Genomic DNA, 27,895 nt, shown 5'->3' with positions numbered 1-27,895 from the left:
CTCAAAGCACAAAGCTTTTTTTCTAATCCCAATAATTGCAGCCATTCTCAAGCAAAATACTTGACAAATAGTGAGATCCATAAAACTTGCTTAGATTTGTTTTGTAGTTTACTTAGTTACCAAAATTTTATTTTGCAAGCATTCAAAAATAATTATTGATGGGAATTAATCAAATCTGGCCAGTCATCAACAGGAAATAAGCACAAGTATAACATCTCAATAATTGAAAGTTTGACAATTGGATAAATAATGTTATCAATTTTATTTCACTCAGTATTTGTAAATAATTACACATTTTGCATGCAGATTTTGTAGGTATTACGCACTTGGTTAACAAACTCCTTTCCAGAAGTAGAATCTAATTCAGTCATGCGACTGCACTCTACTTCAGGAATATACATTAGCCACATAATGATGTATAACAAAAATATTTCCAAAAAGTACATAAAAAACATTGATTGTGTGTTTAAACATGTATGTCATTAATGCATGAATATTCTTTATTTACTATTGAAGTTATCATTAACAATAAAAGGCAATAAAATGTATCTTGAAATATCACACTGACTTTTCATAATTCACTAGACAAGGTCTACTTGCTCTATAGAATGACCTAATCAGAAGCTGGAAATATGCATTCATTGCAGTGGTTGGATATTTCTTTTTAAATTTCCATGATTACTATTAAAGCTTCATGGCAAATCTGACCAGTCTGATAATTGCATGCCATTTTTTTTCTTCTTAAATTTCCAAGATGACAAAATTCTGATAACACAAGAAAACTCAAACCAGCCATGTTTGTACACAGAGGGATATTAGGTCATGAAGGGGGAAATTGCTATTTACTTCAACCCCCCCCCCCCAAAAAAAAAAAGGGACACAAGAGTCCATGAAAAGAAGAGACAATGTGTAAAACAGTAAAATTTTGAACATGATTACACAAGGTGATCCATTTCTCTATCTTGTTCTTCTTGCCCTTAACCCTTATTAAACTGGGGGGGTCAATTTGACCCCTCCTTGACAAATTTAATCACTACGCCGTCGCGCAAAGTTTATTGATCGCGCCGCTCACTGACTTTTTACTTTCAAGTCTTGCGCATCTTTTGAGACCAAAATTGCGACGCCCGTGGACGCGGTTCTGAAATTACGCATCATTTTGTAAATGCACGTCAGACCCGAAATTGCTCAAAAACGTGATTCCGTGTACAAAGTCAATGCAAATTGTGTTTTTCAACCAAAAATCATAGATGTATGATTATTTTTACTTTTGTTGGTTTAAATGGATTTATTTTATGCTATTTATGATTGCAGAAGGGTCCCCGACAAAGTTCATTGGAAAAAACAATAAAAAACAAAGGTTTGAAAAAACAAAGAAATACATAAGAATTTAAAAAACAATAAAATACATAAGAAATTAATTATATTTTTGCAATTTTTTTGAAGATATTTGTTAGAAATGTAATAATTGATACTCCAACCAAAATTAGCATTCTACCAGCTATATAAATTGAGTTATAGGTAAAAACATACACAAAAAAAAATTTAGGGCAAATTTCATACGCTTATTTGCATAATTAATTAATAAAAAATATAAAGAATTAATTTTTTTAAATTTTACCATACAGTCTTGTAGTTTACATCCGGCTCTACGCGCGTGCAAATTTTCGCGGCGATCGCGCGATCAGTGGCCGAGATCTGAGGGGGGTCAAATTGACCCCCCCAGTATATACTGGTCTGAAATAGCCCAGTTAAGATAGGGTTAAGCCTGAACAATCATCATATTTTTTTTACTCTTGCAAAATGTGACTCTATATCAACAAATTGGTAATTACAATCTAATTAAATCACTTTTATTGCACACATATTTTGTTCAAATCACTGACCAGAAGCCAATAAGAATTTTTCATATCTCATCCATCTCAAACCTGTGCATCACACTGGCCAAGAATTTATAATTTAGACCTCTTGATTCTGCCAAGGCACCAGACCAAATGATAGCACATCTGGGCCCCGTCTTACAAAGAGTTACAATTGATCCAATCAATCGTAACTCTATGGAAATCCATCAGCGTCATAATTTTTTCTACAGGAAATTTGTAAAATGTCCTTTGTATACAAAAGAGAACACACCAAATTGTCAAGAAATCAATGAATTTATGGATATACGTTCATATCTAGAATTTTTTTTGAACAAACATGCATTCTATATGTTGACTTTGCTGGCTTTCCATAGTTGCGATTGATCGGATCAATCGCAACTCTTTGTAAGATGGGCCCCAGGTATCACATATTAATTTATTTGACATTCTCATATGATTTTGATATTGACATCATCCTCATGTAGAGCACTCACCCTGCCGTTTTATCCCATAAAAAACTTCTATCTCATCTTGGTCATCTTTGCAGATGATGGCCCTCATCCTCCTCCTGCTGAAATGAACATCATAGTTCTCGTTAAGATGGGGCAAATGAAAAGAAATGATTAAAAATTGGAAATAAGGACCTCTTGGGCTTCGCTGTCCTATTGCCATCATCCTCTAGCCATCCTGGAAATCATTGTACTTGTATCCAGACCTGCTTGTATCATAGCCCACAATGAACTTGGAGGCAAATAGGGTTAAAAGTGACACCCCTCATGCTTCAGTACCCTCATCAACATCATCCTCAAGATCTGAGGAATCCTCATAACCTGACCCTGGGTCTAGAAATTGATGCTCATTCTGAATACATTGCTTCCACATCCTTACATCTTGGCCCTGGTTATTCTGGCGTGATCATGCTGAAGACATTGCTCCTTCATTCTGCTATAACCTTCCTGAAGATTTAAAACAACCTCCCTTCCTGGCTCTTGTTCTAGAGGTTGGTGTCCATGCAGAAAACATTGCTCCAGCATCTTGCTATCACCTTCCTCTGGATTTTAGACATCCAAGATCATGGACACTCCACATTCTCACTCCAATCTTGGATCAAAAATTGAACCCCCCTCCTGCACCCTCACCCCCGTCATCATCTTCATCCATATCTTTGGGAATCTTGACGTCCTGGTCTTCATCGAACTGGAGGTTTGTGTCGATGCTGAAGAGGAGGTCACTCATGGAGTCTTCCTCCGAGGGATCCAGGGGAAGGAACCTCACCAGACTGTAGTCATCGATCTGATATGCAACAAAAACACAAAATGGGTTCAAATGGTTAGTACTTCAGATGGGTTTAATCTCTAAAGGCTGTTCAGACATGCTGGACATTTTCTAAAAAACCCTAAGCAAAAAAAAATAAATAGGGACTCTTATTGTCGCCTGTCTACAAAAAAAATCATGAATGAATCAAATTCATACAGTTTTCCCCAAAAATTATATAAGTGAAGTCATATGATTGTGGGGACAAACTTCTGACATCATCATAATATATGATGTCATGAGTTTGCCTTTGTAACTTGAGCATTATTTTCATAATCGAAAATTATTATACTTGCTTATATAGTACTTAACACTTACTTCATAAGAAATCTCTAAGTGCTCTAGAGTAATGCAGCATAATTACCCTGGATCTAGCAGAGCAGCTGTTATGCTTCAGGAGTGACAACGGACAGTCAACCTGCCAGAAATACTGACACTTCTCTCCCGCTCCTGCTCTACAACTCCATTTGCCGACTCAAGCCAGCCTTCTCTCATATACTCAAGCCTCCCTCACCTCTCCAACCCAACCAGCCTCCTACTCAAGCCTCTCACCCTGCCTACTACTCAAGCCTTCTACTCAAGCCTCTCACCCTGCCTACTACTCAAGCTTTCCACTCCTGGTTTACAGTCCTTTAAAGGACTACATTCAATTCTGAAAGATATTCTACTTCCTAAACCTGCACTTGCTCACCCCTCTATTTCACTTCTACCTCTAACCACTTTTATCTCAGTCCTCTCCATCATCTAACTTTAAGAGAGTATGATTACTTACCAATGTAGCTATTGCTTGGTTCAGCTTCTGAAATTTCTTGGACATATGTTCACCTTCAGCAGCTAACTCCTTTGGATCAGGATCAAGAAATCTACAAACAAAATTAATACGGATAAATAATGTAAATTAACTCCTTATAAGGGTAAGGATTAAAAATCTAGATATCCAAATAAATATAAATTATTGTACAACGCCTACTTAGCTTGTTGTACGCGAGCAAATGGGAGGCTGAATGTCAAACATTTGTACCGTTGCACACACGACGTACCATCCAACATGTACCATTGCACGGCTTTAGGAGGTGACTTCACAATACAATTTGATTCATTGAGCTCAGTAAAAAATTAAAGTGCAATACGCGTATAGCCTGCTGGCCAAATGCGCAATGCTGCCCGAGGTCATGTGTGCTTGTGGGATTTAGCTTTTTGCTTTTATTATTTTTGCTCCCTTTTCATAGATTACCGGTTACCCCTTACAAAATGATTGAACTAATTTTTTCCTTAATTTATGCATTCTTACAGCAATAAAGTCCATTAAAAAATATCCTGAAACTGAACTAGCAATGCTTGCAATATGAATATCAAAACATTTACTCATATATTGCTTGAAGACAGCCTGTATGTTACAAAACATTCACACTGGGTATTTCATTGTGAAAACAAAACCTGTGTCCCATTGCATAAAGTTATTATTATAGTCACTCTGCCATCCAACGGTAAACTCCAGCAAATCAATAACTTTGATTGACTGTTCAGGATTGTTACCATTTGAAAGCAAATCTACCAAGATTACTTTTGTGCAATGGTGCCTCGGGAGTTAATAAACCTTGCACATGGTAAATTTCCTTTAATATCAAAGTACATATGATTTCTTTACCACATTCTAGTCATGATTGCAAGAAAAATTGTCACAATTTGTTTTTATTCCCCCCAAAACAAATACTTTGGGCATCACACTTGGCACTCCATACTTCTACATTGAAATACTTCATGTCACATATCATAATATCCCTTAATACCTTTCTACTGTCTTCTTGGTGGCTGCATTAAGAAGGTCCATCTTGCTCATGATATTGATATGAGGAATCTCAAGGTTCACCATGGTAGACAATGCTGACAGCATTCCTGAAAGAAAATAAAAATTCCTTCAAGTCACCTATAATCCTTTCATGAATTTTGAAGATGCGAACTGGATGTGGATTATTTCTATTCATGAAAGGTCAAACCAGCATAATAATCCAACTTATTTAAGCGTTGATATTAGGGGGAACTTGATCCTCAGCCGATTCGTACTAAATCTCATGTTTTAATAAATGAACAGGATTCTCAAAAAGTGTGGCTTTACGGCTGAAGGTCAATTGTTTCCAATGCACCACAGCGCTGTACTGTGTGCATACAATCCGTTTGACGAACATATTCCGATCGCTTTATCACTAATTGATACCATGATGATAATCCGGATTATTTCCTTGCTACACTGGTAAAAAAACAATGTGGACTATATCTGAATTCATAAACGTAATTGAATATATGAATATAAGAACGGCCCAAGCATATCTCTTGGTCAAATTGGGTTTCACATGGGATATTGTTGCTTATACATAGGCCCATCTTGTGTTTTATTCATATCCCGGAATGCCACCCAGAATTATCCAAAATGAATGGAAAAAAAATGACAAAAATTCTCAATAGACATACACAAATATCATTTTGTTTTTCTTGATTTCCTCAAAATGATCTATCATGGACTTCGGTCATTCTTATATACTCAGTTATCATTCTGGACCATGTCAGTACAAGAGGGTTAATTCATGAAAAGAGTATTAGTCTAAATCAGTCCAATATTAATAAAAGGGGAATCTAACATTGGTAATAAAATATTTCACAAGAACCAGCATTTTTTTCATGACCTGTGACCATTAACCCTTTGACTTCATCACCCCAAAATCAAGTCAGAACATGTTTGCTCCCATCTTTATACCTACATATGTTTAAGAGAACAAAGTATTTACATGTAAATACAGCGTTATCTTTGACCTTGTGACCCCAAAATCAGATAGGATGATCATGACTTTATGACCCTAGTTTGAAATTGACCTCTTGACAGTCCAGCTTGACAGTCCAATTTTTTACTTATCATGAGAACAAAAAATGGTATGGATGAACAACCCATAACATGTTTTCGGCAACTAGCTACAGTGAGCATAGACATGAAAAGGTTTCATGAAAGCTCCCCCTGACGTATCCAGATAATAGCTAACCTGAGAAGAACTTTGCTGTTTCAACCATGAACTGTGCATCTATGAGGAAGACTCCACAGATTCTGAAATCCCAGCTCCTGAGTACTTCAACCAGCTGTTTCATGACAGGAATGTGAGTGTATAGCTCTATTTGACCTGGAAAGTAGAGCAAAAACAAAAAAAGAGATATGTTAGACTTCCTTTTCCATTTGGCAATTTTCATTCTTTCATAACATTTCGCTTGTTCAGATAATTTCAGAACACTTATTTCATCAAGAGCAATTTTTCTAGCATAATAACCTCTATGAACTTTAATAGATGTTTGACTTTTAATAATGTGAATATGATGACCAGACCATTGTCACTCCATCAGGCATACAGGAGCCAAATTTAAAGTTGATCCATCAGATAATCCTTCAGTTGTTACAAAAAGAGCTATTTTCAGGTTACTCAGAACACTTACTTCATCAAGAGCAATTTTTCTAGCATTAATAACCTCTGTGAACTTAGATGTTTTGACTTTTGATCATGTGAATATGATGACCAGACCATTGCCACTCCATCAGGCATACAGCCAAATTTAAAGTTGATCCATCAGATAATTCTTCAGTTGTTACAAAAAGAGCTATTTCAAGTTACCAATAAAGTCAGAGCCCTCTGACCTTTTAACCTTGTAAAACCGAAATTCAAAGATGATCACATGCTCAAAACAAAATATTCTTTAGTTGCAGTGGAAATAATGAATAATTAACTTTCAAATGAAGTAATATGAAGTACAATTAATAATTAAGAAATAAGGAAACTTTGGGGGGGGGCACTTCCTATTCCCATAATAACATGCATAGTTTACATAAAACTGTATCGATCAGCCCCCAGGCATATAGAAAATAAGTTTACCTGGGCAGTCAAATATGATGTAATCTCCATCAATGTCTCCTAATTCTTCATGCAACCAGTCAAAATTTTGGGCAAAGTACCTGGAAAGCAAAATATATATAATGGAGATTTAGTAGGAACAAAAAAGCATTTTCAGGTATCTGAAAAATATTTTTTCCAGGAAAATGATTAAGCCAATTAATGGAGAATGAAACCCTTGGAACAAATTAGCTTGTATGAAAAGAGAAAAATAAAAGAATAAGATAAATGAAAGTTTGAGAACAATTGGACAAACACTAACAGAGTTTTGAGCATTTGAATGTTGAAAAAACCTTGCTATGGAGATCCGTTGGCAATGAGACCAAAATTTGTAATGCCACACAAGTACAACTCTTATGTTAGATCTGCTTTTACTGAAAATGTATCCAAACATCCATTTTCCTCATTATAATATTCACAAACTGTGTCGGTGACATATTTTATGAAAATTTTCAGAATAGCACCCTTGGTTGTATTTCTTGACAAATTACTTATCATATTTTAATGGAAAAGATATCAAGGGATGGTCTTTGGAGAAAGTACCAGAGCAGGATGTGGAAGGAATAGCCCTTTCAATGATTGTAAGGAAACACACTTACTCCATACAATAGATCAGTCCTCCATTAGGTCCTAATTGCAGAGACTCATCCTCCATAACATCACAAACTTCAATTAGCTCACGAATATCTTGGTCGTTAAAAAAAAATTACAAATTAATTACAATCAGCTGACAATTATAAAGCTTGTTACATCTAGTCTGAAAGCAAAGACCTTAAATCACTCGCTTCCTTATCATGAAATGCAGTTTGAGTACTCATTCCAAATTAACATTTTGTATGCTACTGTTCCACTGTATCTGGGCTGTTTCACGTAATATGTTCACAACACGAGCTCTCCCAGCTACAGTATGTTTTGGGGGGTACTTTTTCCTTCTATCTCTGCGTCTTTTGAGATCAAATGAGCAATGCCTGGGTACATGGTTCACAAGATACACATAATTTTGTACATTCATCATTCGTGTTGCACCAAAAGTTACCTAAAATATGATTTTGTGGACAGTTCTAAATACAATTTGTGTTTTCAGCCAAATATCATAAATGCATGAATATTTTTTGCTTTTTATACTGATTCAAATTACTTGATTTTATGCTGTTTATGATTGCATAAGTGGAATCAATAAATTGAAGAAAAAAATGAAGAACAAATAAATAAGAAATTGCAAACACAATACAATACATAAGAAATTGATCTGATATCACAATTTGCTGAGAATACCATACAGGGCTTCTACTCCAAAAATGAGCACATTTCACACAAAGTTTACCTGCTACAGTCTGATAATCAAAATATTCTGCTGCAGGATCTAAGTTGACCACATGAACTTGTCTCCCTATCGTCTCACAGTGTTTCTGGAGATTACTGCAGTATGTTGACTACAATAAAAAATCAAATACAAAATGTTGACTTACATGTATGTCTGTAATTCACTATTATACACTGATTAGCTCTCAATGATTTACAACAAAATTAAAGTAAATCTAGGAGGCTCCCTACAGGGAATAATTTATGCTTTACAAATTTGAATAGCATTTTTGGTCTTAAGAGAAAAGCTCTCAAATAAGTAATGTACAGTCTTATGTAAAAATAGTCTATACAAAAGACTTAATGCATAGCAGTCTTTCAAAACTGTAGAGCAAATTGCGATGCGATACCAGGAAAATTACTCCCTGCCCTATCACCTAGCAGTGCTTAGATTTAGAACTGGAAATTACTGCAGTCTTTGCAAATTATATTTTCTTGATATGACAGCATATCTCAATATAAATTTGTTATGTGGCTTGAAAAGTTGAAAAGTAAAATAATTCACAATGAAGCTGGGAACAAATATGAACAATTATAATACGGCTCCTCAAGGTACACAAAAGAACACCCCTTCTGTCCTACTATACAAACTTTGGGAATGAAGTGAGAGAAAAAAAGAAGATGGAGGATAGGAAAGAAAGAAGGGGGATGAGTAACAACTAATTCTAGGCCATGTAACTCTATAATACATAAATGCATAAGACCCTAGCAATAATTCAATCAAGAAAAAATATGTTGACAGGTCATATTGTCCCCGCCAAAATATTATAGCGCTGCCCCTGGTACAAAGCATAAAGTAAGGCTTATGACAGAGCACATTATAAGTGACACCATAGATTTTCATCAACCCTATCTTGAAATGTTTCTTTCATTTTCTTCTTAATTTGATGGTGGACTTAATCCTTTCAGATTTGTGGACAAATACTTACTTTTCCACTACCGGCTGGTCCCATCACAATCTGAGCATAACGCGGCATCTTGTTAATGTTACTGGAAAAACAGAATGTGAAAAAAAAATGCAAATGAATGTTAAGTCTCATAGTGTATGATAAACATTACCTGGCGATGTTCTTGTGATCATGTCACATGTGTAAAAAAATGCGCCTGTAATCCAAGCTATGTGAGGAAGTTACATATTGATGCAGAGGTCATGTTATTCTGATGGTGACATTAAAGGTTGGTCCCAGGCGTAAATAATCATATCTGATTGATACACGTATGACAAAACTCAATTACACACTCCAACACCATTGCTAAAAAGCACTCCTGCTATCAGCATTCTCTCAATGGCATAGATCTAGTAAACACTGGTTTTAATGCAGTTCCATTGAGGCGAGTTTTAGTCCCCCAAAAAAATTACAGAACTTTTTAAATCAAGGTTTCGAGAGTGAAACCGGAAGACTTAACCGTGTACACCGTAAGACTTAACCAGGGTGACCAGACGTCCCGTATTTCCCGGGATCGTCCCATATTTTTATCTTTCCTTCTTTCTCTTACCTGCCTTTTTTATTAAATTTCCTTTTTCCTTCATTCTTTCTTTCCTTAAACATTTCTGTTTCCTTCTCCCTTCCTCTCCTTTTCGTTCTTTCTCTCCTTCCATTATATTTCTTCTTCTTTTTTTCATTCTCTCCTCCCTTCATTCTTTCCTCCCTCGATTTCCTCCTTCTTTCTTTCATTCTTCATTTTATCTTTCCTTCTATTTTTTTCCCTTATTCTTTCTTTCCCTCCCTTCCTTCCTGTTTTTCTTCTTTTGTTTGTTTCGTTCTTTCGAAGAATGAAGGAAACATATCTCTCCTTCATTCTTTCTTTCCTTCTTTTTTCTTACTTTCTTTCCATCCTTTTTGTCTTTCACACATTTATTCATCTTCCCTTCCTTTCTTTCTATAGATATTCAATTCAAAGAATGATGGAATCCTTTTTTCTCTGTTTTTCTTTCTTATTTTTTTTCCTTTCTTCTCAATTTATCTCTTTTCTTTCGTCTTTTCTTTCTCTCTGTCATTCTTTCGTTCACCCTCCCTTCCATTTCTTAATATTTTTTAAGCCTTCTTTGTTGATCTATTTTGTCGAATGTCCTGTATTTCATTTTGTGAAATCTGGTTACCCTGGAATTAACATCCTATCATAACCTTGTTCATGGAATAAGTGTCCTTTTGTTTGTTTTGTTTTTTGTGTAGGGTACATGATACACATTGGACTCTTTTTCCAGCTCACCTACGAAACAGAATGAAATATTATCAGTAAACAATAAACACTCATTTAAAAAATGTGGGAAGGTCTTCATACTTGGTAAGTTTTCAGTTTCCATACAACATGTACAAATTGAAATCAGTCATCTTTTAACTTTTTGTTATTTTTTTTTCAAATAGAATAGAGCCTAGATAGGCTAGAGGTTTGTGAAAATGTAGTTTTAAACTTTTATCCACAATGCATTTGTTTGTATGTTTGTGCCCACAATTTTCACAGACACAGTTAATGCAATGAACTCATGGGTGGATTTTGGCCAAAATTTGTAACATTGTTTAGCTTAAACAAAGGTTGAATAAATGAATGAAGGAAACACTTGGCGCTCCATAATCTGAACACCTTCGGGTTAGAGACGGTAATACGGTACCGCACACTGTTGCCACCCCGATCCGCTCCGAGGCCGCTCCACTGAAGCCCCGATGCCATCGGCGATGGGATTTGTTGGAAAGATCCCGGGTAAGAATGACATCTTCAACTCTTGATAAATGATCACTTTAACCAAATTATAACATCATCATCATCAGCTACAAAAATTACAGTGAACTGCGAATATTGTAATGTTCTTACTTGCAAGAAAACTTAGCTTCGCCGACAAAAGTTCAGATGTTTTCCAGTTTCCACTATCGGAGCTACTCAATTCAAGCGACCAACACATGTGGTTTACATGGAACGCCATAGTGATCGATATGCGATCCGCATATTAAAAATGCAGAAAGGTTTTTTGAAAGCTAAATCTATAGCTCATAATTAGATATATAATATACTAATATCTCTATGATATAGCTGCAGATTGAAATCAGAGTGGATTTAATATTTTCGAGGGAAAATCCCTTACTGGCTTATAAAAATACTAATTTTGCCGATGAATGTTGAGGGTTTCCCTCCCCCTTTTTTCCCCTTTTTTTATTTTATTTTTTTACTTTTTAGCTCTCTTTTGAGGTAGGTCTTGGCAGAACAAATAAAATTACAGTATACAGCAATATCATAAATGCGGAAAATTAAATAGGCATTGTATTTAGCATGAAATTATGAGGGGGCAATAATACATTTCTGCCCCGGCCATGAAAGAAGAGAATTAACCCACATTCAGCTCGACTGGCACAGTCTGGCATTCCTTGGGGTCAAACAAACAGTTAACAGTGACATAGGCTTACACATTTACAAGTTTAATCAAGATAGAGACTATAAAACCATGATTAAAAAGAATAATTGTAATAACAAACATGCCGGTAGGTAATCCAGTAGAAATAAGGATCACAAATAAGAAATAAAATGATCCACACACTATATAGGTAGACGGGAAAAAAGGAATAAAGAAGGAGGAGATCGGTTTCGGGGTCGGTTTATATCATTTTAATTTTTTTTTGCTTGTCAATTTTTTTTCTGGTACGAAATCCTTTATTTGTGGTTGAAGACCTTTTTTTTTTTTCTTGTCAAATTTTTTCGCGGACGAAATATCCTCCAAAAAATTTGCCTCCCCTTTTGGAAAATCCTGGTACGCCGCTGTCCCTACATGTAAAGAAATATGCAGTGCCATTAAAAGGTCAAAACAAATTGAATATGAAAAGGCAAAAAGAAAGGATAAATTGACTCTACACCATACAAAATGGGAACATTTTCCCAGTTGTTTGTTTGAGTCAATTTCACTTAAGTGATTTTTTTTTCTTTCTTCAAACTATTTCTCCCACTGATCCTTATCCATCAATTGAAATTAAAAAAACATCAATATGATTACCTTGCTATAATATAGTGCTCATTTTGCATATTAAAATGATTTATAATATGGTATTGGAATGATTTTATAGTAATACATCTAATATTACAAAATATATCATGATGCCATTATGGTTAAAATATAAAGTAGATTGGTTTTAATTTGGCTGCTCTCCCTTCACATTTTTTGTTTTGTTTCGTTGTTGTTTTGTTTTTGTGTGTGTTTTATGTAAAATCTTTATTCAGATTATTGTACACTAGACTTATAGTTTTTGTATTGTCTCACAAAATATGGAGATTATAAATATATATTGTCCCTGGTTTTATCCCATGCATTGATATAACATTTTATTCTTTTACATGTATTTAAAGCTGTAGAACCTGGCGTTTTTAGCAAAAACTGCTAACTGCCAATTAAGTAATTTCAGATTTATTGTACCAGAAACCTCCCACTTCCTTGATTGTACTAACAGAAATAATTTAAATAAACTTGCAACTTTTTCTCAATAGGCCTACAGTTTTTTTTACAATGCTAAAAAAAAACTCCAACCGTGGCTCACATTAAACAAAATATGAACAAGAAAGTAGTATTCTTTAATACATGATTTTCAGTCCTTAATTGGCTTGAAAATCGAGTATGTTTCTTTTTGGAGAATGTGAGTCTCTGAGTCATGGAATTCTTTCAATTAAAGAAACAGATCCACATTTCATGTTTGAATAGGAATACTAACTTTGCAGTTGGCTGTACTAATTAAGGCCCAAATCAGTCAGTAGGAGCTAAATACCTTACACGAGATGATGCAGAAAACAGCATCTTCATCATGACTTTGAATATTCTATATAAATTCTATTTTGACTAGATATATTAATCATTATGAAATAGAATATGAGTTAATAATAATCTTATTTGCGAAATGGATGATTTTGATAATGATTTTAGTGTAAGGATTATATTTTTGGTGTTTCCACTTTGTTTGAGAAATTTTTGTTTAAAAATATTTAAAAAATATTAAATCAATCCGATTGAAAAAATCTGATTTAAATCAAATAAATAAGATTTTGTTGATTTTTTTTAAATAAAAAAAATCGCCAACCCTAGCTGTGCATTCAAATAGCCAAACTTACTTTAAAATAATAGAAATACCAAATTTGGTCTCCTCGACCTTCACTGCTATTATTGTGGTGGGAAATTATTAGCTCCACCGGGGGGGGGGGGAGTTGGACTGCCCCCCCCCCCAGCCATTACAACAACATAACAATAACAACAAGAAATTAAATTAAAGACAAAAGCATTATAGGCACGAAAATTGTCATTTTGTAACTTAAAAATTAAAAATTTTCGCCCCAGTACCGAATAATTAAGTTACAATATTGTATTAACAAGTAAATTTAGTGAACTATTATGGTAGCCTCGCGTCCGTCACTGTCCAAAAATTGTACCCCTTCAAGATTCCCCCGGCCCCTAGCTCAAAACTGAAAGCATTCTGGTGCGCCGAAATGTATAGTAGAACACAGTGGCGGACCGTGACTCGGAGGAGACAAAGCATTGGGGGGGGGGGGGGGGCACAGCATTGTTCACAGACAATGCAGTGCCCCCCCCCCCAATGCTTTGTCTCCTCCGGTACTACAGGTAACACATACATAAAACAAAACATTAAGCCCCCCCCCCAAAAAAAAAAAAAGGTCATGTACGTACCACTGTATGTAAATATTTTTGGTTTTTTTCTATAATTAAACAACTCGACCGCGTCTCTACCGCGCCTGTCTGATAATTTTTTTTACAGAAGTAATAGTTTAAAGGGGGAGGGACTTGTTGAACCTGTACTAGGAGACCAACCCATTAAAAAAATACTTGTAGTAAAAAATACCATCACGCATTTACACCCACCCCCCCCCCCCCCTGGGCCTCCCCGCCCGGCCCCCTGGCCTAAAATAACGCGTATGCATCTATCTACGATCTGCTTTGCAAACATGCGTGGTCTGTCTGGAGTCTTGATTTTTCACAAGGCCGGTGGTTATACGCTGTGAATCTTACAGGTAAATAAGAAAGAAAAGTCCGAGTGACATTTGATATTTTTCTCCTCACATTCATACACTATTTTTAAAATACAAAATGTCGTTCAAATGTCCAAGTCCCAAGATGCTTTATAAATCCCGGAGTCATTGCCAAACGGCACTGTTATTAGTTTTAATGCGTGCGATATGTGTATGCACGCAAGTAAACGGGCGATGACACATTACCGTGATTCTCGTATCCAAATTGCGCATGAGCGTAGTCGCCAGGGACTTTAACGTGAAAATTGTCTTGGGACGTTCCACAGTTAAATCATGTAATTTTCTCTAAATTTTGCAAAGAGATATAGAAAGTTTCCTTGGAGTTTGGGGGCCCCTGGCCTGGGTTGGTACTATGAAGGGGGGGGGGGGGGAGGGGCATGTCTGATCACCTGAAAATTTAACTTCAACTTCAAGAATAACCCAGGCAGAGAGCTCCCGCCCGCGCAGCGGGCGGGAGCCCAGAAGCTTACCGTGTATTTTACCATTGTCACCGGACTAGGGTGATTTATGGTCTAAATATTTCTCAAAATGAATTGTGAAAACAGAAAGTATACAATTACCACGATTATATGGATGAAGGTCTAACGAGTGGCAGATTCCTGACATCTGGGCACAGTCTGGAACCTGAAAAAAACGAAAAGTTCTCTCCTTCTACCCCGTCTCGATCGGCCATTTTTGTTAAAAATCGTAACAATATGGCCGATCGAGACTGGGTAGAAGGAGAGAACTTTTCGTTTTTTTGAGGTTCCAGACTGTGCCCAGATGTCAGGGGCCTGTTGCATGAAAGGGTCTTTCGTAGAACCATTCTACGTAAGAACGAGATATCGCTCAACTGTTTCACAAAACCAATTTGGGCGATACGAAGAATGGTCCTTGGAAAGACACCTCCAGACATGTCCTACGTAGGCATGATCTTTGCACACCGCCCGCCACCGTCGGTATTGAGAGAAAATGCATTTACGGCAAGCCACACTGACATATCACCTCTAAACATTTTTTTGGTTGCACTCTGATGCATTTGATCTGGGATGGCGCCAAGTTATTTTTTATATGGGGGCTAGTTGTCATCAATTTCAGGTCGTCTTTTTGCACGGCAAAAAACGGATGTCATTTTAACTTCTCCGGGGTACATGTATTATTCCCGGGGGTAATGTATAGGGCCAAATATTTTTTAAAATATGTTTTCTTCTATTCTCCCTCCGTCTTATCCCCACCCCTTTTCTATTAAAAAAATAAACATGAAATACTTAAAATGGGCGGCACTACATCTCTTTAGCCGACCCCTCATGCTTTCTCATTAAAGATAAACAACAAATTTCTTTAAAAGAAATTAAGTAAGGTAAAAAACGTGTTAAAAAACATTCAGCAAAAAAAAACAAGACAAACAAAACTAAGATGTTAAACATGCTAAATCATTTATTTATTTTTATTTTATTTTCATTATAATAATTTTTTTTTGCTGAGATTTATTTTAATCAATGAAAATTAATTGTTGGATTTGAAACAGTGAAACAAAACAAAAAACCTGCAGCTAATATTGAATTTAAGATACAGATTAAGCCTATAGCTTACGAATCCATCACAATCATTACAAATGAAGATAAGTTCATTAAAGAAAAGATTATGGAAAGTCCATCGAAGAGGCGCACTTTAAATCTTAGGGTAGGCCCCTTTCGGCCCTTATGTCATAGCATATAATCTCTATACTCCTTAACTTTGAAATGTTGAACATATATATTTTTTATGTTATTTCTTAAACCTTATATTCTTATATATAAACTTCCATAAATTAAGTGATCATCTTTAAATATGACCAGCGTTTATGATCGTTGTCATATTTAGCATTATTTCTGTAAAAGTATTTTTTCCATTGCGGATTGATTCACACCTTTTTCTATGTTTTAATTATTATTGCAAAGTACTACTTTATCCACTTGGACATGTTTGCAGCCATTTTCATATTTTCATTTTCTTCTGTTACTCATCATGCAACTGAGGTATGTTTATACTCTAAACACTCACATTTGTATTTCTTGCGTTATATCTGATAAATAAAATAAATAAATTAGATTTTTCACACGCAGCCTCTCATATTTTCCTTTTTAGTCTCATACAATCAGACACTGTTGATTTTGTTTACTCCATTCAAACCCTATATTTACCTCAACAAATAACATATTAACGCATAATTTGCAAAATTATCATTATATCCCATTATATACAAGTATTCTATAAAAATACAGAATATTGAACTAATAAATGTCGAAATTACTTAGTTAAATCAATTTTTATGTCGGACAAGGGTCTCTTTCGTTGAAATATCAATAAAAGGTGTCTCTAAAAAGACACCGTGTTCTAAATAAGGGAAATAATGAAAATTTCGATTTTATTTAGTTATGTTTGTGAATCTTTAAAGTTTTTTCTCTTTTAACCTCATAAAGTAAGCTCCATACATCAATTCTACTATCAGGAATAAACAAAACATTCTTTGATCTCCTACTATTGAAATATCGGATTTTATGTAAAGTCGTCATTCAGAAATAAAAGGTTCAGGTGACGATGAAGACTAAATATTTTTCCGATACTATCGATATCAAACGATGTCGCGGACTTGGAAGACAAGATTGCCTTCGTGAAACGGAAAGCGCTGATTTGTCGCCTAGGACGTTCCTACGTATCGCTCATCTCGTCATGCAACATGCCCCAGGAATCTGCCACTCGTTAGACCTTCATCCATATAATCGTGGTAATTGTATACTTTCCGTTTTCACAATTCATTTGGAGAAATATTTAGACCATAAATCACCCTAGTCCGGTGACAATGGTAAAATACACGGTAAGCTTCTGGGCTCCCGCCCGCTGCGCGGGCGGGAGCTCTCTGGGTTACTTCAAGAAGTCTTGACTTCAGCATGTTCAGTCAGATTGAACATGAATTTAATTCCACACAAAAGAATCTGTTGATATTAATGTTTCTTATTCTTACGAGTATAAAGTAAAGTGTGCCAAAAAATCTCAGTAAAAAATTGAGAGGAACTATGATTTTCTTGTAAAAAACCTCGGCCAGTGATTTTCAGATTGAACGAAAAAATGGAACCCCATGTACATGCAACCATTCACTTTACTCACGATTCAGATATTTTGATGAGAAAAGGCTGCATTTTGAGGCCATCACATGAAATGCCTGAAATTGAAATTCAATATTTTTTCACCAATTTGAGTCAGATTTTTTAATACATTACAGATATAAAGTTTGTGGTCGTTGCATGTCTCTTTTTCAGAATCGAGCAGATACGCATTAATTATGTCATGTATGTGCAGACTTGGGGGACCTTACCATACTGACTGCTGGAAGGACAAAGCTTCAGTCTCTGTTTCTTTGCTTTGGTTGTTCCGCTGGACTACTCCTTGCTTTGAACACTACATTTAAAAAAAAGTTTTAAAAAAAGTTTCAAATTATAATTCTTCCAAGCAGACGGAATTGAACTGTCTAGCAGGACAGCAATTTAGAAAAGCTAATTACATGTAGCAGAGCTGACATCTATTTAGAGGAGTTTTCAAATATATACATATTTTTTATTTTCGGATATTGGATATCCTGGAATATTTTCTTTTCCTGACCCTTTTCTTGAAGAATTCAATATTTCCTAGAATTTCTTAAATACTGAGAAGAGTGGAAACACTGCTCATACATGTAGGCTCAATGTTCCAAAAAAAAACCCCAGGTGTTGTAACTTTAATGATAGTATGATAAAAATGCACTGGCTGAGATAGCACTGTTGATTACTAGATTTTTATACGCCTGTCTCACGCTCGGTGTCCGTCTGTTTGTCTGTTCGTCCGTCCATTAACTTGTCCTTGTAAACGCGATAACTTCAGTTTAACTTAACCTACAATGTAGGCTCACAGACCTGCCAACCAGTATGTTTTTGCAACCAAAATACGGCAGTACGTTTTTTCTTTAAAAAATACGTTTTTGTAATTTATTATTATTATTTTTTTACAAAATCTTGATTTATTGAAATAAATCATCGCTATATTTCTCTATTTCATAAAACTTACACAAATATGGTAATTAGATCAATGTAATTTCAGGTAACTTGTTTTTTTTTCAATCATTTTGTTAAAACCAGGGTGAGATATACACATGTTTAAATGTTGTTTTTTTTCATCTGCAAGAGCAGTGCGCATTTTAGCTTGCATGCAGCTTGAGAGCAGCGATGAGCGAGTGCGCAACACATTTTATTATGAAATACACTTTTTTGGGGGAAAATACACTTTTTTTAATCACAGAATACACTTTTTCATTCCCATAGGTTGGCAGGTCTGGGCTCATATAATTTGGTGTGTATGATACTAGATTGGATCCCAGGAAGCCTATTGATTTTGAGGACCAAAGGTCAAGGTCACAGTGATATATTTTCATCTTACCCTTCTGCAGTCTCTGTAAACGCAATAACTTCAGTTTAACGCAACCTAGGCTCATATAACTTGGTGTGTATGATACTAGCATGTAACCCAGGAAGCCTATTGATTTTGAGGTCAAAGGTCAAGGTCACAGTGACATATTTTCGTCTTACCCTTCTGCAGTCCTTGTAAACGCGATAACTTCAGTTTAACTTAACCCAGGCTCATATACATGTAATTTGATGTATATGTAACTAGCATGTATCCCAGGAAGCCTATCGATTTTAAGGTCAAAGATCAAGGTCACAGTGACATGTTTTCATCTTACCTTTCTGAAGTCCTTGTTAACACGATAACTTTAGTTGAACTTAACCTAGGCTGATATAATTTGGTATGTATGATACAAGCATAGATCCTAGCAATTCTATAGATTTTGAGGTCAGAAGGTCAAAGGTGAAGTCGCCATCTTCCACTTTATTTGCTTGACCAATAGCTCAATTTTTCTTTCACTGACGGGCGTATTATGTGCTTGCCTTAGCGACACTTGTAATTATTTTCAAAGCTTAAACCATATTCCTAAACCTATATTTTGGTGAGGAAATGTTATTTTTATGCTAAAAATCAAGAATTAATCTTTTAGCCATTGGTTCTCTGTAGTGCCTAGTTCTCTGTATAGAGTGTATTAATGACTTCAGTCTATGGAGGAGGTGAAGCAAGAAGTAGTTCAGCAGAACAAACGACGAAACAGAGACTAAAGCTTTCGGTCTAATTTGTCATGAATACTACTTAAAAGTTACAGAAAGTCCATGTGACTTTTTAAAAAGTGCAAAATAGATCATATATGTAAAAGACGTAACTGCGCAGCTGTATGTCACACACGTGCGCATATCATAGTGTCTCGAGCGTAGACTTTGCCCTGTGCTGATGAAAATTCATGAAATTCATTATTTATGCAAGCCTATATCTATGTCTTTGCTAAGCTTTCGGCGCTGCGTTGCGCTGATTTTAAAACCATATACCAAACTTCAACAATTGAAGTTTTGACAATAATCTTAAGAGTTGGCTTACCAATGTGGCCTGCAAGTCCTTCTTCGTCTCAGCATCTCTGATGAATATGTTAAGTCCTTAGGAGTTCCAGAAATACATTGAACCATGTTAAATTGCTTTTTTACATCTCAATTTCGAACAGTTTTCAAAACATATCATTTATTCTGTATTCATTTTTTCTCTAAATTGCTTCTAGATGCCTCAAGCAGTATCCTCCAGCTATTCCTGAGTTTTCTTTGAAACAAAAATGCTGGCATATGAAGCACCTCTCTAACTCTGTCATACATATACATGATTGATCAGCATTCTATTCATGAGACATCTTCTAGGATCAAGGTCTCGCAGGATATTTCTCACTTATACTATTGAGTATTTGCAGGACAGTCACTTGACAATAAAGAACCTAGAGGAATATCCTTCTTAGGCCTTCAATTCCTCAGGAATATAAACTTCTATTAAAGAATTTTTCAAATTCTGAGAGAGAGTCTCCGGTCACACTTCAATGTCATGGCTGGGGTCAAGAACAAGCCCACTGGCCCAAGCAGCGTCCTGTTATGGCTATTCTACCGCATGTATTCGGCCAGGGTCACCATACTTTGGGTTATGACTGTGCTTCTAGTGCTCATGTTTGTCATCTTTGGCTATGTGGATCAGTTCTGTCAGCACTGTGTGGAGTTGGATCTTCAGAAACAGCTTTCTAGGGATGGAAGGACACAACAAATTGATCAGAACCCAACAGTTGGCAGCAGTAAGTTCAAACCTCTAAACAGCCCCTGAAAGTAGTATATATACTCTTCGCTTTCTGTTTGTATTCTTCTATTTCCCTAGTTTCTCTTCATTCATGTTTATGGATGGATCTTACTTACCTTAAATCGATTCTCGCATACAAATAATTTACCCTATACGCCATTATATTTGTATTATCAGTTTGGGTAATTATTCCTTTCTCAGATTAAGATTATTGGGTAATTGATCCCCCTTCCTTTCAAGAGAGATAGAGAGATGATTGAAGAATAATTGATGAATGGATAAATAACTTTATAAAAATAAATACCATCACCATTCACCTGTCACCATTACCTATCCATCTTGTACTAGAAAGCTGAGGGACACATTATATTACAATGATAATTTTGTATACCGTGCATGGAGGTTCCATTACAATATTTCAAATTTTCAAATCTTGACTGTATCCCTTCCTCTTCACTTTCAGACTCCTGTTTAGCAGTGACTTTTGCAGAGGAAGGCAGTCAAACACTGTTAGCCTTGGCCAGCTATCCAGGGTCAGGGAACACTTGGTTGAGACATCTAATGGAACACTCTACAGGCATTTATACAGGGAGTGTCTACACTGACAAAAGACTCCAACAGGGTGGTAAGTCAAATGGGCTTTTCTGCAAGAAGCATTCTGCCCTTATAATGAAATAAAAATACTGAAATGAATAGATCGATGGAAATAAAAAAACTGAAGATTTTCAATAAAACCCCAATCTAATACAAGTTGCAATAAATAATGTGATGCAATTCATAAATACAACTGAATTGTTAAATCTGTGCAGCTATCTACTAAATCCTACCAAGGCAACCCTTACATAATGCAAAATTATATGTTAATTGTTTGAGTTGTAAGCATTAAGAATTCTTATTTCTGAAGTTTGTTATATTTTTTAATGTCAGAAACAGAATTGAGATTGTAAAGAAATGTTATTCTTTCAACTTTTGAATTTGATGATATTTTTTTTTTTTTTTTGGGGGGGGGGGATGGTTCAAAAGACATCAAGCCGAACCTCCAAACAACAAAATATTGTAAAGGGTTTCATGAAAATCTATCCGTGGTGATAAAATGATTAAATGTTTCAGAAGAATCGGCAAAGGAAAATCCACAATCGAGATCTCCTAAAGTACAAATTTAAAAAAAAATTTGGTGGGTAGATTATAACTACCTGTAATAGTGAACTAATGAAAACTCATTTTTTTCATGGCTACTGAATGGGGCCAGTAGTGGCTATGACTGTTAGGAAGGAAATTTGATTCCATGTTCAATAGGCATGTTAACTAAATGAATCAAATTTGCGGATGTCTATTTCCTGTTAACCTAGTAACAAGTTCTGGCTGTAACTTATTATTGATAAAGCTACAGTACTTGGAATCCAGTTTGCCCACATTACCTGTTGCTATGTCTGGCATTATATGACAAGCTTTTATCATTGTCAAGAACAACTTTTGTTTGAAAAAAATGCATTAGATTTGAATATGTTGTAAACAGGCTTATTCAATTCAATTCTGTTTGTCTATATAATCTCAAGGTTTCCATGGAGAAAGTGTCAACTTCATGAAGAAGAGCGTTCTTGGGGTGAAGATGCACCGATGCAGTAAGAAGGAGCTAGTGAAGTTTGAGGCACTCATTCTTCTTATCAGGAACCCGTATCATGCCATGATCTCAGAATGGCATCGTTACCACTCCTCGGGCCATGTCAACAAAGCCGATGAAAAATCATTCCGCACAAAAGGTGACAATTGTAACCCCTTTTACTTCTTTTATTTGATTGCAGTTTGAAGTCCAAATCATGGCTCCTATGATTTATGCTACAACCACACCTTTGCCAATTTGGCTTCAAATTGATGCTTATTGTTCAAAGACATACTGCATACTGATAAGCTAGTAAAGAGAAGTAAAACATAAGTTAGCATGAAAGCACAGGGGCACTTTGCAAAAAGAGATGCAATCAGACGCAACTCAAGCCAATGAAGCACCCGTATTTGGGATTTTTGACTTGTGTTTAAATGCAACTCTTCTGCAACAGGCCCATGATGCTTGTTATATTCCCTTGCTAGTTCTTAACAAACAAAAACAACATGCAACTCTTCTGCAACAGGCCCATGATGCTTGTTATATTCCATTGCTAGTTCTTAAAAAACAAAAACAACAGTTGCTACCAAGTGCAAAGTACAGTTGCCACTTCCTAAAGCTTGCATTGCTGCATATCATTGTTAGAGTGATTTCTTGTATAATTATGCTGTTGCTCACACTTTGTGATTCCAGCTCTCTTTTCAATTTGCATGTTGACTGGTCTCGTTAACATAACGTGCGCGTGTTAGGATCTAAGCATATAATTACTCTAAGTCACTCTTTTCTCTTTGTGAAACACCAAAGGAGGTATCAGTTTTGCAAAATTTCAGTAAAGTAACGCATCTTTTTCTCTCTATTTCCTGTGTGTGCTGTAGAATGGGAGGAGTTTGTTGAAGAAGAAAGTAGCCACTGGGAGAGGATGATGCGCAACTGTTTGAAGGACTCCCTGCGGACGATGGTTGTGTTCTATGAAAACCTTCAAGCCAACTTAGAAATGGAACTGGCACATATTCATCGCTTCCTACGGGTGCCCATAGACATTGAAAGGTTAAAATGCGTGAAGGGCCACTCAGAGGGGAAGTTCCATCGGGGTTCAGATCAAGAGTTTAACCCTTATACAGAAGAAATGGTTACCAAAATCAATAGAAGGATTGAAAATGCTGCAATTATTCTCAAGGACAATGCCGATGTTAAATTTCCAGGGGATTACAGGAAGTTACCTGGCTCATAGCACAGGTTTTTAGATGAGGTAATTTTGAATTAAAGCCTAACATTGCTCATGTAGGTGTAGGTACAAAATGCTTTATCACAAAGATGAATTTTCTTTGACCAAGCCAAAGTTATTTTATACAGTAAGTTATGGGGAACATGAGAGAATCATGTCGCAACCCAACCAAAACCAAAAGCTACAGCATTTTAGAAGCGCCAGTAAGCAGGTCATTTAATTTTATGTTACTATTTTCAATGGCCTCTACCAATTTGCAACTCAGATAATCAGTACTTGTGTGAAAATGTTACAGCAGTGAATAGGTTCAACAGAGATACCAGATTTCTGAAAATCCAGCCCAGGCAATGTATACTCAAATCATACTTTTTGTTTGTGCTCTATACCCCATTAACATTTGGTCTGTGATCATCATAAGGTGCCCACAGGGGGATCGTATTCTGCTAAGCCTAACAATTTTCGTACAGTGGAATCAGGAATAAAATAGCGTACTTAACCATGGAAACAGGCATCAATTTGGCGCATTTTGACAAAAGCGCGCATCAGCATTGGACATAAGCGTAATTTATACAGGAAATCTGCATAAACCATGGGTTCAACCAATGGTTTCCAAAACCACCTTTGTGAATTTGGGCCTCAATGTTTTAGTATGCTACAATTTGATTTATTCTAGGTCAGGGCTTCCTGCAGCACCTCTTGTTTTTACCTCATGGTCCATATTGCTCAAATTATAAATCTTTCAAGGCCCATCTTAATTCTTTTTATAGGCCCATTTCAAATAGTAATAATGACCACAACTTAAAGAAATGGTAAGCTTTGTTGCCCAAAAAAAATAGAAGAAATCATGTGGTAAGTACTTGAAGTACAATTTTAGAGTAACCCAGCAATTGTCACATGATCACAGAAAATGCTTACATAGTTTAGGTAGTAAAAAACTGTGAAATAGTGAAACGCAACTAAAGATTGAATGAGAAATGCTGGAAAATCACTCTAATGATTCAGCACATGTTAACCTGATATATCATACATATACCTTAGAGAAAAGGTCTGTGGCTTGCTTTTTTTGCCAATTTCCAAGTACCTGGTAGTTACTCTTTTCTACTATTATATGCACATATATTTCTGGAGATGTAATGACAAGGTGGTCACGTTTTTATTCTATTGGAATCACTTTCTTAAGCCCAGCACACACACCATTCGATGCGATTGCACCAAGATTTGATTTCGCCAACCTATAACACGCTTCAACCGTGACCCGCTTTGTTGCAGTAGGATCGCTGACCAAATCTTAGACATTTGATGTGTCAAATCTTTCTGCGATTTTGCTAATTTAAGCCAATCAGATTTGTCCTAGACGATGACGCTATTGCAAATTTGCTGCGCTTCTGCTGCGCAGACAACATACGCAGAAAGGAAGAGGTGCCATGAGATGCAGTGCCATGCAGAGCTGTTGCAATGTGTGTGCTGGCCTGCAATGTAATTGCACTGAGACTTGATGTGATCGGATCTCCATGCAATGCAACTGCTCCTCATAGAGTGAACTGGGCTTTATTGTTACCACAATCGGAGCTCATTTTTATATGCAAATGTAACCTCAAATTAGCAAGCTATGTCCTTGCAATTTAATGAATGCCTGGTGCCCTGATGAATTTTATCAAATGCCATCTTACTATTATGCTATCTTGTTCTCTGTCATTGGTTTTAAAGGAACTAAGTACAATGAAATTGCGCTTTACGTCCAATGTTATATCCGTAGGGAGAAATTTTGGAGGTGACTTCCCTATTAGAAGCTGTTGAATAAATTTTGTTGAATAATGTGTACATCATTGTATAATTTGAGCTCTGCATTGTCAAATATTTTACTCAAACTAGCCATCAACAGAATATAAAGGTCATATTAATTTCTTATGGTGATGCATAATCTTGTCATACTATGGGCATTTATGGTGGAAAATGGGGTTTTAATTGTGAAAGCATGTAAAGATATTAAATCACCTGCAGTATATAGAGATACCAAGTGATCATTTTTCCATTATTATTTTTCAAGGTGATCTTTTTAAGTCTTTAAATGGACATGTAGGGGGGAAATGTATGACATAAATTATTATTTTCAGAAAAGAAAAAAAAAATCTTTTTTTTTTTTAAATTTAACATGAAAAAAATATTTTAATGGGATGTGGATTGAATATAGGTTTGCATGTAATATCTCAAATTCCAGTATTATCAGCATTGTATGTGCAGCAGTTTTATAGTACTACTATTTTAATCTTTGTGTGTACTTTGATATGATCTGGTGGGTGTTTCATAAAGCTGTTCGTAAGTTAAGAGCAACTTGAAGAACGACTGGTGATCCTTGTAAAATTCATTGGCGATGGTTAAGCACGTAAGAAAGGTTCACCAGTCGTTCTTAAAGTCACTCTTAACTTACGAACAGCTTTATGAAACGGCCCCCTGGCTTTTCTTTGGCATGTATGAGTCTTGAGTTTTGCAACTAATTTATTTGATTCATATGTTTCTTGTTGCTTTCATTTACATTCTCTACATTATCTTTAAATTAATTTACAAATTAATTCCCAACTACTTTAAGCACACTCAAAATGTGAAATGAAAAATAGCCTTCTGATATATGTATCTCTGCACAGTGTGAAGTTATTTTTTTGTATGTTCGGTTAAGTTTGTTCTTTATGCAATTTGAAATTATTATCAATTAGAATGCTTTTGTGGTGATGGTGTAATATTTTTTATGTAAACTTGTGATAGCATGTAAAGAATGAATGCCATGCAATACCCTTATCATATTCTATTTTTTTTTCTTTATCTCTTTTCATATTCTATCTCTTTGATATATGTCATTTAGCCTTAAAGTGCAGGCTTATCCTCAATTTTATTATCTCACAGTTTTCCTTTAAATGTGTGCACATTTATCATAATTCTTAAAGTGTGAATATTAAAGATGGCAGATCTTGGGAGAGGGGTTAAGGGAGAAGCAAAATCCTGTCATCCACCCAAATAAATTGGGATTTTACGCGCTGATATTGCAACATTACACATTCGTACAAGTATATTCAACATTGGTAATAATTAGTTTTCTCCCCTACCTCAAATTAGAGAAGCTAATAAAAGGCAATAGTTCTTGGATAACATCTATATAATAATTATAAGTATCAATTCTGCAATATGGAAATCTTGAATTAAAGAAAATAACATGGAAACAATTGTCATTATTATCCCCCAAAAATTAATTCAGCGTTCAAAGAGTTCATATTTTTACTTTAAAATAATGATTTCTCTGTTATCTATCAGCATTCTTTATCGTGTGCTATGGAGGTATGGAAGAGGGTAGGACATCAGATTCTGGATCAAATTGTTTTTTAATTTAGACTGATTTTAAAGTTGAGCCTTTACTGACTGAGCACCTGTTTAGTATTAAATGTAGGCTTTTAGTGAATGTGCCCATGGTCATCAGATTTAATCTTGCTTGTTCATGTTCACGCTCCACTACCGGCATGCGCATTCACATTCTCCACTTGCCCGGGAGGAATTTTGAAGGCATATTTGAAGCGCCTTTAGGGCTACAGATTCTAGTGACTGTTAATATGTACCAATTTTCATCAATACACCCACCTCTTTGAGGGAAAAGAAATAGTATTGTCGGTTGTTTTTTACTCATTGTAACAGTGGAATCATTTGAAATTGATATTTATATGCAGAATAGCTAATATATTTTTTATTCCACATTATTGATCAATGTTTATCAAATAAATTGGAGGTGAAACAGATTTATAATATAGTTACAAAATGTTCATATGTTAAGAGGGAAAGTCAAATCAATTTTTTAGGGGAAAACATGAAATGCCGGACATACATGTAAGCCTGGGCATACATAGTTTTGTATGTGTATTTTGAATGAAACACAAAAATTGTATAAATGTCAAACGTTTTGATAAATTGTAACTGACATAACTGATTTCATCAGGCAAAAACTTGACTAAAAGGCTGATTAAATGTGCTCTGAGCAATTTTAGACTTGATCAAGTTTGTTGTATACAACTAAGTTAATGTGTAGTTAAGTTTGAATTCAATACTATGTCAAGTATGTACTTCCACTTAATTCATATTAGTCAAAATAAGCATTCATAGTTTCAAATTAATTTTCCAGTATTAATTAATCTTGGTTATTGGGCTTAGTCTTGTCATCTAATATTTTCACATTAGTAATTATTTAAGTTGACTTATGATTATTTGCACAACTCTCTAATCAGAAAATCAATATGTATTTCTCAATTTTTATTTACACAACTGTAACTTTTGCTAATCATTTTGCATGTTTTTAAAAACATTTTTATGTGTAGGTATATGTATTTATAAATCATCAGTATTATTAAATTTATTATTC

General features: G+C 35.4%; 2 protein-coding genes across 4 annotated transcripts; one reads left to right on the top strand and one right to left on the bottom strand.

The window, feature by feature from the left end:
- Positions 1-223: 223 nt before the first annotated feature.
- Positions 224-11,381, bottom strand: LOC129254708 (GPN-loop GTPase 3-like). 2 transcript variants are annotated; one of them, XR_010295998.1, is made up of 10 exons: positions 11,277-11,381; positions 9,391-9,451; positions 8,424-8,532; positions 7,699-7,786; positions 7,082-7,161; positions 6,206-6,340; positions 4,964-5,069; positions 3,946-4,036; positions 2,276-3,152; positions 224-2,003 (listed from the first exon to the last, which is right to left on the bottom strand). XR_010295998.1 is itself a non-coding variant. In XM_054893218.2 (9 exons), the coding sequence occupies exons 2-9, from the start codon at positions 9,436-9,438 to the stop codon at positions 2,967-2,969; spliced, it is 843 nt and encodes a 280-aa protein (XP_054749193.2). In that variant the 5' UTR covers positions 9,439-9,451; positions 11,273-11,379; the 3' UTR covers positions 224-2,966. The 2 variants fall into 2 exon arrangements, 1 of the variants encoding a protein (XP_054749193.2); XM_054893218.2 differs by having other exon boundaries at positions 224-3,152; positions 11,273-11,379.
- LOC129254709 (sialate:O-sulfotransferase 1-like) lies at positions 11,027-27,530 on the top strand. Of its 2 annotated transcripts, none has more exons than XM_064110977.1 (5): positions 11,027-11,161; positions 20,121-20,672; positions 21,138-21,299; positions 22,231-22,434; positions 23,150-26,212. In XM_064110977.1, the coding sequence occupies exons 2-5, from the start codon at positions 20,432-20,434 to the stop codon at positions 23,503-23,505; spliced, it is 963 nt and encodes a 320-aa protein (XP_063967047.1). In that variant the 5' UTR covers positions 11,027-11,161; positions 20,121-20,431; the 3' UTR covers positions 23,506-26,212. The 2 variants fall into 2 exon arrangements, with proteins under 2 accessions (XP_063967047.1, XP_054749194.2); XM_054893219.2 differs by lacking the exon at positions 11,027-11,161 and adding an exon at positions 14,245-14,455 and having other exon boundaries at positions 23,150-27,530.
- Positions 27,531-27,895: the final 365 nt, after the last annotated feature.

Source organism: Lytechinus pictus, chromosome 2, assembly GCF_037042905.1.
Source record: "Lytechinus pictus isolate F3 Inbred chromosome 2, Lp3.0, whole genome shotgun sequence".
Taxonomy (NCBI): domain Eukaryota; kingdom Metazoa; phylum Echinodermata; class Echinoidea; order Temnopleuroida; family Toxopneustidae; genus Lytechinus; species Lytechinus pictus.
The sequence above is the reverse complement of the archived record's forward strand: the minus strand, read 5'-3'. Positions and strand labels throughout refer to the sequence as shown.

Coding starts and splice junctions, on each gene's coding strand:
- LOC129254708 (XM_054893218.2), bottom strand. CDS start 9,438: ATGCCGCGTTATGCTCAGATTGTGATGGGACCAGCCGGTAGTGGAAAA. Junction 6,341..7,081: donor CATCATATTTGACTGCCCAG/GTAAACTTATTT, acceptor TCTACTTTCCAG/GTCAAATAGAGCTATACACT. Junction 3,153..3,945: donor ACCAAGCAATAGCTACATTG/GTAAGTAATCAT, acceptor GTTGCATATCAG/ATCGATGACTACAGTCTGGT.
- LOC129254709 (XM_054893219.2), top strand. CDS start 20,432: ATGGCTGGGGTCAAGAACAAGCCCACTGGCCCAAGCAGCGTCCTGTTA. Junction 20,673..21,137: donor GAACCCAACAGTTGGCAGCA/GTAAGTTCAAAC, acceptor CTTCACTTTCAG/ACTCCTGTTTAGCAGTGACT. Junction 21,300..22,230: donor CAAAAGACTCCAACAGGGTG/GTAAGTCAAATG, acceptor TATAATCTCAAG/GTTTCCATGGAGAAAGTGTC.